Source organism: Barbus barbus, assembly GCF_936440315.1.
Source record: "Barbus barbus genome assembly, chromosome: 9".
NCBI classification, from domain to species: Eukaryota; Metazoa; Chordata; class Actinopteri; order Cypriniformes; family Cyprinidae; genus Barbus; species Barbus barbus.
Genome location: NC_136737.1, coordinates 668,217 through 680,000, shown reverse-complemented (window position 1 = coordinate 680,000; position 11,784 = coordinate 668,217). Strand labels below are relative to the sequence as shown.

The 11,784-nt window shown below is 39.9% G+C and overlaps 1 protein-coding gene across 2 annotated transcripts in view; it reads right to left on the bottom strand.

Moving 5' to 3' along the window:
* Positions 1–10,068, bottom strand: part of LOC306874447 (rab GDP dissociation inhibitor alpha) — a 10,166-nt gene extending 98 nt beyond the window's left edge. The window contains exons 1-11 of one of the 2 annotated variants that reach the window (XM_079424496.1): positions 9,847–10,068; positions 9,453–9,560; positions 9,267–9,363; positions 5,253–5,387; positions 4,133–4,331; positions 3,195–3,326; positions 3,018–3,117; positions 2,514–2,685; positions 834–978; positions 710–764; positions 1–639 (exon numbers count right to left, since the gene is read on the bottom strand). The exon at positions 1–639 is cut by the window's left edge and continues 98 nt beyond it. In XM_079424496.1, coding sequence (XP_079280622.1) covers positions 499–639; positions 710–764; positions 834–978; positions 2,514–2,685; positions 3,018–3,117; positions 3,195–3,326; positions 4,133–4,331; positions 5,253–5,387; positions 9,267–9,363; positions 9,453–9,560; positions 9,847–9,888 — 1,326 coding nt within the window. In that variant the 5' untranslated portion in view covers positions 9,889–10,068 and the 3' untranslated portion in view covers positions 1–498. Of the gene's footprint in view, positions 640–709; positions 765–833; positions 979–2,513; positions 2,686–3,017; positions 3,118–3,194; positions 3,327–4,132; positions 4,332–5,252; positions 5,388–9,266; positions 9,364–9,452; positions 9,658–9,846 lie in introns of both variants that reach the window. The other variant, XM_079424497.1, reaches the window with a different exon arrangement.
* Between the last annotated feature and the right edge of the window lie 1,716 nt (positions 10,069–11,784).

Here is an 11,784-nt window from a genome sequence, read left to right as displayed (position 1 = left end):
CGGATACACAAATAATCAGATCTGGACTGACCGTGTGAACGTAGCTCTAACTATACTGTAGGACTCCAGGAAAAACGCAACCGGGAGCGAGAAACAAGTGGTGAAGTGTGTTAAAAGTGCTGGAAAACACAGAAATGTGTGTTTTAATGCGTCTGTCTCAAACAATCCACTGCAGAAGGAAATACTGAGCCTTAAAGAAGTCATGACATGGCAAAATTTACTTATAATGTTAATAAAGTTTTTTGCACAACATGATCAAACTAAAACGCTAATTTCCAAATGCAGAATTATGAAATCATTTACTTATGGTTTGTGATGCAGATCTAGCACCGCTTCATCTTTTAACAAACGATTCTTTGTGACTCATTATATATATGTATACGTTTTGTATACTAACTGTATGTGACTGGAATAAGAAATGCTAATCTATAGATGAAAAAGAAACACTGCAGCCGTGTTTTGTGTTGGAATGCGTGGGTTTGGTGTTGTGGCGCTCGTTCAGTCGTCAGAGTCGGCGTCGGCGTCTCTGGGATCCTTGAAGGTGAACTCTGACCCCGTGACGCGGCGGTACAGATCCAAGATGTCGTCCGTCTCGGTCTGGAAGTGTGGCGTGTGGTCGTACGAGCGGGAGACGAAGATCTAGATGAGAAACGCAGTCATCAGCGGGGTTGGTTCGCTGGCGTGGTTAGCGCAGCGGAGCGCTCATTACCTGACTCCTGCGGCCGTCGTCCGTGGGGACCATCAGGTTACTGACGCTCACAAACCTGCGGGACAAAGCAACCGTGAGTGACACGTGTGAACAACACGCCGCGTCTCAGCTGTGTGCTGCTCACTTCTCTATGATGGGCTCCAGCAGGGCCAGACCGGGCTGGACCTCCTTCTCCGGGTTGCAGGTTTCCACCATCGTGCTGACCACGGCCATGTACTTGCCTTCCGCCACCACGTTATGAGCGAAGGACAGCAAACAGATGTAGATATCTGCACACAAACACCAAACTGTACTACCGCAGTATGCCTACTCAGCATATGTGTCCTCTTAAGGTGTAAATGTGTTTATTTTTGTGTTGTTGTTAACCTGGCAACACATCCTTTACTCCAAAACCAAAAAAACATGGTTAGTACAGTTAAACCATGGAAACCACAAATTAACCATGGTTTTGCTACAGTAACCATAGTTTAACCAAGGTATTTGTAGTAAAACTGTGGTTATACATATTCCAATCTGAATCAAATGATTTGTGCTCCCGAGTCCCAATCTGAATAATGATTCGTAAACCATAATTTAATAGTGGATTTCTGGAGCCAGAAATATCCCTGATGAAAGCTACGACTGAAGCTCAACCATTCCCGGTTTTATGGGGGAGCTAGAAGGTGCTAAGCACCCTCAGATGAAATCAATCAGAAGAATGAGCTTTATTGGCCAAGTTTGTTTACACATACAAGGAATGTGTTATAATGACAGAAGCTCCACAGTGCAACAGAAGGACAGTAACAGGACAGGACACAGGTAATAAAACAAAATAACAAGAAATAGCCAATAACCAATGTACAAAGCAGCAGCAAAAAAAACACAATATATAATATAGGCGACTATGTATGTACAGATCAAGTATGTGCAAATTAGAAATGAGAAAAATAATAATAAAATAAGTGAGTGTGGTGAATGGATAGTGTATTATAGTTGTGTGTTCCACGTTTATTATTGAGTGTTCATGAGATGGATTGCCTGAGGGAAGAAACTGTTCCTGTGTCTGGTCGTTCTGGTGCTCAGAGCTCTGTAGCGTCGACTAGACTTCTGGTCGACGGTAATCAAGAGCATCCTCAGTTGAAGCTGTAATAATGGCTTTTCATTGCAGATTTGGCAAACTATCCAGTGCATTTGGGCTTTGGAGATTGGTTTCTATTTCAATGTGATTTTGCAGCGTTGAGCAATGTAGCCAATCACAGACATATCTGAGGATTTCTTGAACCCAACAGCCAATCAGGTTAGAATCCGCTCACCGCTATCGCTAGAATCGCTGCAGTTTTTGTTCAGGTGGAATCATCTCATTATAACAGAGTGTCAACGCAATGTAAATAAGAGATTAATTGAGCAGCGTAGAGAACTTAATTGATTATAACATAACTATGTGAGATGTAGTTGCGATGAACTAAGATGAGTGAAAAAGTTTAGTGATTATAAACGGAGCGCTCTTTGCGCCATAGCAATGGATGGCACTAAAACCTTTATATATATTACTGTAACGCTAAAATATACTGTGTATACGTATATATATATATAAAGGTTAGAGCACCCTCACTAATTGAAGAAGCACCCTCAGTGATTTGATTCTGGAGCTGGGCCTGAGCTGTACACACGTGCTTGATTTGCAAAGACAAACATCACTGGTTCTTGCACATCAAGCATGAGCATTTGAGCTTCTCTTACCATATTTGATGTGCACAATAGTAATGCAGGAAGTTGAAATAGAATACTCCAGTGTTTTCCACTTCAAGCAGGTTCCGTGGCTCACCTGACTTCCTGTTGAGGTGCGTCTGCGGGATGACGATCTGGCAGGAGTTGGCGTCGTGGGTGTTTTTGATGGGGTGGTTGAGTATGCAGATGACGCGAATGACGCGACCGACTTTCTTCACACGCTCCGGCACGTAGCTCGGGTCACAAATCAGCTGCTTACAGCGGAAGACCTTCGTCGAGGCGTAAACGCAGTCAGATCATGGTTATTGGGTTAGGGTCAGGGATTGTGTGATGATGACCCAGATAGCACACGTACATCTGCAAGATGTCTGTTAAAGATCTCTTGATCTGGAAAGCTGCGTACAAACATCTGACAGACGTCAGTTTTACATACATTCTAAACCATAAACGTCTTAAAGACATCTAATAGACGTCTATTTGATATCTGATAGGAAACATCCAACAGACGTAATGCAGATGAGCAAACACTGGTCTTCCAGATGTCATGCAGACGTCTCCGTGATGTATGTGTGCTATCAGGGGAAGGTGTGTTTGTGCTCACCTCGCCCTCGGATCGCACCGCCGCCACTTTCCCATCCTCCATCAGGATTTCATCCACGCGGCGGTTTAGCAGGTAGCTGTTCCCGTAGACGGCGCTGAGCCTGCGGAGCGAAATGCCCGTGTCAGGCTTCACCTGTGAGACCCACATCACTCATGAGAAGAGAGGAGTGAACGTTACCTGACGAAGCCCTGCGGCAGCTCGCCCAGACCGAACAGCGGGTAGAGGAACGGGCTGAGACTGTAGCGCGCCAGAGACTCCGAGTACAGCTTGATCCGGTTTATGGTCATCAGACACGGCTGCTCCAGATAGCTGACACACACACAGCAAAACTGCATCTCTGTATTCATCCTATGTGTCCTCTTAAGGTGCACAACACATCCCTTCAATTAAAAATTAACCTTGGTTTTACTACCAAACGTGTTCACTATAGTTACATCATGGCAACCACAAATTTACCATAGTTTTGCAACACTAACCATAGTTTAACCATGGTACTTGTAGTAAAACTATAGTTAAAAATCATGGTTACTACACTTTTACTATATAAAATTATGGTTAATTTTCATAAGGGATGTGTATTTGTGCAGGCCTATACTTTAACTGTACTGTATTAATGGGTTAATGTTTTCTACGAAGTGCCGATCTGAAAAATGATTTGTGAACACTGGCGTAAAGGTAGCTTGACTTTGGATGATATTCGCAAATTTAGGGACCGTCTTTAAAGTTACATCGGACGTTGGTATACACGTTTCTAATTTCAACAGCATTTGAAGAGAATGACTTGCAGTCATAAAACCAATGGCAGTGTTCATCTATCTGTCTGTCAGCTATGATGCACACCTTTTAGATTTTTAATATTTATTAAAATAAACTGTCAAATCAAATGTAAAAATGGCTATTTTTCACTACTGAATGTGCTCAAACACAAAATGCTATTCAGCTTTAAAATATGGCACATTTGTATTTTATTTACTGATTTGACAGTTTATTTGAATAAATATGAAAAATCTAAAAGGTGTGCATCATAGCTGACATCGACATGAACACTTCACAGTTGGTTTTATGACTGTAAGGCATTCGTGTTTACGTCTGACACGTTTTCTTGCGTCGCTCACTCGTCGTTGATGTGAAGGGCCAGAGCGTGACCTGTGACCTCCACCACATCGTCTCCCAGGTCGAAATGGCGAAACACGTCTCTCATGGTGGTTCTGTGCGGGTCCATGTCGTGATACGTCCGCGGATCGTTCTCCTCGAAGTTCAGGACGAAGGACATGAATTTACGGAAGCGTCGCTTGTCGAACATCCCCATCAGATCTGGAGAAAAACACTAATACCAATCAAACCAAAACCACAAAAAACACCTCCGACACTAGAAATAAGACACTCTGTAACTGAAATAAAATATAAAAACTTTTCTTTCTCCTCTTGCTAAGGCAACAAGTTTTTTTTATTGTTTTACCATCATTTATATAGTGGTTTTTACAGTGCAGATTGTGTCAAAGCAGCTTTATAGTATTAAACAGGAAAACATGGCCAGATGTAGTCTCACATAGCCAGACCTTCAGACTGACGGCAGAAGGTCTGAATATATGTCCACTTTCATTGGCCCAGGCCCGCCCATGAGGCATGCCAAACAACCAATCATAGTCCGTGTCTTTTAGCGTCACGTTTCGGGCCGTGGAAATGACAATAGCAAACCGGTGTGTGAAACTCTCAGATGTATTTGAAAGATTTTAAGCCGCAAACTTTAAATATTTGACATACTTCTGAAAGCCCAGCGTTTACTGTGATAAGCTGTGATAAGCATTCATCGTCACAGCTGTAAACACGCCGGCTTTCTTCTTTCGTGAGGGAGTTTGGCACCACGGCATCTTTGTTTCCCGGCGGACCGAAAATCAACACTTTTGACACGCGCATCTCCTGGAAATCCGGTTTAATTCAACCAGTCAGATTACGACTGCGATATTCCTGAAGTGCTTCCAGAAAAGTGTGGCATATGCATCGGTCCGTGGGGAACAAACGTCTGAGGCTGAGACTAGGCCAGATGAGACCAGAGGTTCAATTCTAGGCTGCAACAAAGTCAGATTGTGCAGAGGACTCATCTGTTTAAGTTGAAGTATTAAAATAAAAGAAATAGACATTTAAAGAAAACTAATCAAATTAAACACAAACAAACTTCAGCTACTTCAAATGAAAAAGGTGGACTATCAATGAAAACCGTAATCACAGTGTTACCTGAATTGTGCGTCTCAGTCTCAGTGCAGGGGACTTTGTGAATCTTCCCTCCTTTATACACGAAACTGCCTTCGATCACCTTGAAGTCCAGATACCGCGTGACCTCAGTGTACAGCAGCATCTTCACCAGAGGACCTGAAGGAAACCAGGGCGCTATGAGTGCTGCGATGTGAATAATTCATCAGAAGTTGATCAGTACACTTGAGATGAATCACATGCGCTGATTTGTGACTGCGTGTTTTGAGTTTGAGCTCCGTCAAGTTGATTCTTTATCGTCTAAAAAACTATTTTATACACTATCATTTTCGTTCCTATAACGTGTGAATATATCCCCTATAGCATTCTTTTTTCCACAATATTTTTATTTTATTTTCATTTTTTAAACACTTTGAAACACAGCTTTTTACAATCGTACACATTTGTCTAAATTCCATACATCCGTAAGATTGCTGCATTTACTTTACCAAGTTAAATCACCACAACAAACAAACACACAACACTGAACGAGAATGCTCCTCTTGTTTAGCCCATGGTAATCTACTCAAAATGGACTTTTATAATCATACTGAATACAACATGAAGAAAATATTTGTTGAATAATTTATCGATCTACAAGGATTAGTCTTCCACTTCTTCTTCTGTCAAATCCAAATCTTTAATATAAGTGTTTTCAAATACATGCTGTTTAGCCTTTAATATGTAGGTTATCTTTTCTAATGGAAGGCTTGACAACATCGGTCTTATCCGTTGAGTAGTACTTGGTCTGTGTGTCTTTGTCCACATCAGAGCTATACATTTTTTGTGCATATGTCTGGTATGTTTTTATGATATCTATTTAATTCCACCAGTGTTACATACGTCCGCATTAACCACTTATACTGTATAAGTTTAAGCCGTGTATTTATTGACAGTGTGAACTTTAGTACAATCCTCATCCGAGAATTCAAATCTTCCTTCCATGCATTCAACTTATACTGTGAATTCTCAGATGAGTTCGTTGTCAGCAGCTCGTAAAATTCAGATATGAAACCCTTCCTCAGATTATCCGTTATCATCATTTTTTCTAAAGATGAATGTGGAGGTCTATTAAGAGCATTATCTAGATTTGCTTTAATGAAGCTTCTCAGCTGGAGGTATTTGTTTCCTATTAAGGCTGAATTTAAGCCTCAACTCCTCAAAAGACATCATAATATCAGAGTCTCTCAAATAAAGATCTTGAATTATTTTAAGTCCCTTCGATTCCCACAATTTGAACGTTGCATCCGCTCTTCCTGGTACAAAAAACTGCTTCCCCCCATCGGACTATATTGAGATAATGGATGCAAGTCTTTTAAGTAATTTTGCACATCATACCATACCTTTAACATATGTCTTACAATTGGGTTTTTAGTTAGTTTTCGTAGTTTTTTGCTGTGTCCGAATATATGTATGAGGGAAGAGGTAAAGTGAGATTGTGAGATTCCATGTCTGTCCAATGCGGAGACTCAGCTGATGAAAGATAGCAGACCTCAGCTGTGCAGCCCAGTGTTTGGACATTTCAAACCTCCTCCATCAAATGATAAGTACAGCAAAGACAAGCGGAGCCTTGCCCTCCTATTGGTCCATAGAAATCTAACAAACATAGTTTTGATTTTTGAGAACAAATCTGAAGGTGGCGGTAATGGAATATTTTGAAATAAATAAAGTAGTTTGGGTAATATATTCATTTTTAAAATATTAATTCTCCCAATTAAAGATACTGGTAGTGACATCCATCTATCAATTGACTCATTAATTTCTATCATTAAAGGTTCATAGTTAGCATCAACAATGTTTTCCAATCTTGGCACAATCTGTACACCTAAGTATTTACCTGGTTTTGGGAGTAAAATAATTAGAGCACTATTCATAGACGGTGGGAAACTGCCTTTCTGAAATGCCTCCAGAAACATTTCCACTAGTGGAGTTAGCAGTTTATTTTTAATTTTTAATACAGATCTATTGGAAGACCGTCCGGTCCTGCCCTATTTCCAGCCTTCATGCTATCGATAGCATTCCCTATTTCTTCTTTGTTAATTTCCATCTCCAGATCATCTTCATGTTCATCTGGGAGATGAGGTATAGGTAGATCATCTAAAAACCTAATTAGATTTTTAGAATTAATCTCGTTTTTGTATCATATAATTCTTTATAGTAGCCTCTAAAAGCATCATTAATTTCTATGGGATCCAATGCAACCTTTTCATTAGTCATAACAGTTATGATTGGTGTTTTGACCTCTAATTGTTTGCTCTGCCATGCTAATAATTTACCCGATTTATCTCCTTGTTCAAAGAATGATTGCTTTAGTCTCATAAGACTGGAGGCGGCTCTGAAAGCAGACAACTTATCATATTCAGCCCTCAAAATCAGTAACTCGCTTTACGATTAGTTTTCCTTGTTATGCTGATGATACTCAACTATATCTCTCAACAAGACCAGATGAAACTTCTCAACTATCAGATTGTGTAAAAAATGTAAAAGATTGGATGACCAATAATTTCCTCCTATTAAATTCAGATAAAGCAGAGATATTACTTATTGGACCAAAAACAGTACACAGAATCTCGTGGATTATAATTTGCAACTAGACGGATGCACTGTCACATCCTCTAAAGTCAAACATCTGGGTGTTATATTAGACAGCAACTTGTCCTTTGAAAATCATATTTCCCATGTTACAAAAACAGCATTCTTCCATCTTAGAAACATTGCCAAGCTTCGAAACATGCTACCTGTTTCTGATGCAGAAAAGCTAGTTGATGCATTCATGACCTCTAGACTGGACTATTGTAATGCACTGCTAGCTGGTTGTCCTGCATCTTCAATAAACAAGCTACAGATAGTCCAAAATGCAGCGGCTAGAGTTCTTACCAGGTCAAGAAAATATGATCATATTACCCCAATTTTACAGTCTCTGCACTGGCTACCTATTCAGTTCCGTATCATTTACTAAATATTATTACTTGCCTATAAGGCCCTAAATGGTTTAGCACCTGCGTATCTAACTCGTCTTCTACCACGCTACAATCCAACCCGCTCTCTAAGGTCGCAAAACTCTGGACTTTTGGTAGTACCTAGGATAGCAAAGTCCTCTAAAGGAGGTAGAGCTTTTTCACATTTGGCTCCCAAACTCTGGAATAGCCTTCCTGATAACGTTCGGGGTTCAGACACACTCTCTCTGTTTAAATCTAGATTAAAGACACATCTCTTTAGCCAAGCATTCACATAATGCATCTTATAATCTTGTACTGCAGTTATATCTGATCAAATGTACATTATTATTATTCTTTAGCTTGGGTTGAACAAATCATTTTTGCTTAGATGGAACAGCAGCTACGCTAATTATGTCTCTATTTGTTTCTCTGTTGATTAACATCCCGTGGTAACTAGGAATTACAGAAGCTTCAGTCTGGATCCAACCCTTAAATGATCTGAGATGACCGAACACCTGAGGAAAGATGATGCCAACCCCTCAGAGGACCTCAGAGGATGCCAACGCTCAGACAACATACAGAATTACCTAATATTGCCATAAGTTAAATATATTAAGGTTCTGCAATATATAAATATATTTCCTGTAGAGGTGCTTTGCAACGATTTGTATCGTAAAAAGCGCTATACAAATAAACTTGAACTTGAACTTACACTTAAATCGAGACGCAATATGACACAGAGAGAGAGATACACACTCGCACACACACACACACACACACACACACACAGAGAGAGATACACACACACACACACACACACACACACACACACACAGAGAGAGAGAGAGATACACACACACACACACAGAGAGAGAGAGAGAGATACACACACACACACACAGAGAGAGAGAGAGAGATACACACACACACACACACACACACACACACAGAGAGAGAGAGAGAGATACACACACACACACACACACACAGAGCGAGACCGAGAGAGAGATACACACTCACACACACACACAGAGAGAGAGAGATACACACACACTCTTACCGTTTGCAAGCAGGAACTTGGGAATCAGATCCACGTTCCAGTCTTTCCCGCATCCCATTGATTTTGAAGGAGCAGAAACCTGGAACCTCTTATAAAGCTGTTCAGAAGAACAAACACACATTAATGTGTGTGAGAGGTGTGTGTGTTTGTGTGTTTGTGTGTGTGTGTGTTTTCATGTACATTTACCTCCTCCAGAGGGGAAATTGAGGCACTTTCTCCTCCATAATACGGGTTGGAGTCCATATGAAGGACCTTCTTCCCGTTGACGGACATCAGTCCAGATAAAACACATTCCTGCAGCACACAGATCATTGATCATCACACACAGATCTAGTGATCGATCTGAGATTATCTGGGGTCCAGACTCGAGCTCCGTCTGGCCTCAGCGCACCTGGGGCCCGTTACATAAACAGACAAGGGGTAATCAGTCTTACTTTTCATATTCAAATTAAAACCAATCTATCTTTTTGCAACTGAATTTAAAGTCATGACTGGTATTGAAGGAAAAGAATGAGAAGTCTAACTTTTTAAGACTGGCTGATCTAATCTGATCTCAGATCAGGATGCAATTGTTTCTTACCTTCAGTCCGGTTCCCAGAACAATCACATCAAACTCCGGCATCCTGAGGCTCTGCGAGCGAATCCAGACACACTCTTCATCCGCCTGCCTCAGCCTGTGTGTGTGTGATTATTATATTATCCTAAACTCATAATCCTCGCGTCTTGTGAGGGTCACTGACACACACACACACACACACACACTCATATACACACACTCTCTCCCATGCACACACACACACACACACACACACATACACACACTCTCTCTCATGCGCACACACACACACACACACACACACACACACTCATATACACACACACACACAAATAAGAATAAAGATAATGTTGAACAGAGATTTTGCAGCGTTTGCAGCAACCGATCTTCATTTAGGGCTGCTCTGTCATCAGTGCACTATCTTTACGTGTTTATGTGTTGTCAAGAATGAAGAAGAAACAGTCAGCTAGGTTTGTTAGGACAGAATCACACAAGAAATACAAACTCCACAGCTGAGAACAACTGATAGAGTGGCTTTTAACACCTGGCTGTTTTTATATTGTATAAAATCTATTAATACACACGCGTTTGTAGGATTATATATGGACCAATCATAGAAAACACATAATTAGTCAAATATAGAAAAATAATAAATAACATTAGTATGATGAACAACTTCTCAGCTATCATTTTTAACTACAGTAGGTGATTATTAGCTTGCATATTGGTTGTTTATTAGCACTTAAGAACATATTATTATGTATTCTTCATGACCATATTCTGCATCCCATAATCCTAAACTTAACAACTACAACGACTACTTTACAAGCTATTAATAAGCAGTAAATGAAGAGTTTATTGAGGCAAAAGTCATAGTTAATAGTGAATATGTGTTTATCATTCTAAAGTGTTAAAGATAATTTAGGATACAAATGATTGGTTATTGTCCAGCAGTGTACTTAATTAGTCATTTTCTTCTGTATGTCACTATTCCCTGTATGTACATGTTTCAAACACTACTTTATTTGCTGTAGACAGAGACAGAAGTGAATTCAGCTGAGAGTGAATGAGTTTCAGTGAGGCTTCAGAGGTAAAGATTATTTACAGCATTGTCTATGATAAGATATGTCTTTTAACAGACTAATCAGACTAATGTATAATAGAACAGAACAGAATAAAGGAGTATGTGAATGTGCAAGTATCCATTACTGTGTGCCATGTACTCTACATACAACACTCACTAAATACAATCTGAAATATGTAAACAATAGTACCCTTATAAGGACATCTTTGTAACTTATACTCAAAAAGGTGCATATATAGAGTACCAATATCTACCGTAATGTACAACTATGAAACTTTTTGGGGTAAATAAGGTACAAAGATGTGCTTTTAATGGTACTGTCCCAGTGACAAGCTGTTGTTTTTCTCTCTTTCTTTTTCTTTTTTCTCTCTTTCTTTCCTTCTGTTTTATAATCATATATAACAATATAATCATAAATTAGGCAAAAAGGTATGATTAAAAATGAAACCTGTCAATAAGACAAGGGTTAACTGAAAGAAGAACAGGTATAACTCCTGAACTGATGCTACGCTCCTGAGTCAGAGCATCTGATGGAGAGCTGCTTTAACCTGAAACTATAGGCTTCTATCTCTTACCAGCTTTTTAAAAAGCCCTTCATATAACGTTTGTCACATGTTTAGAACAAATTGTATTATGCACTTTCTCCTCAGTTGCAGAGTCTGTGTCCTCCGCTATATTTTCAGATGTGCTCGTTTCAAACTACTGTATAATCAATATAAAAGCTATTGCCTTATATCGTATCGCTTATAAAGAATATATTGATATATCGTACAAACTCAATATAGCACCCAGCCCTATTCCCAATGCAACCAAGAGCTGAAGAACAAGCATGTTCCCAGAACTACTAAACAGAACATGTGTCTGATACCAAACCCTGA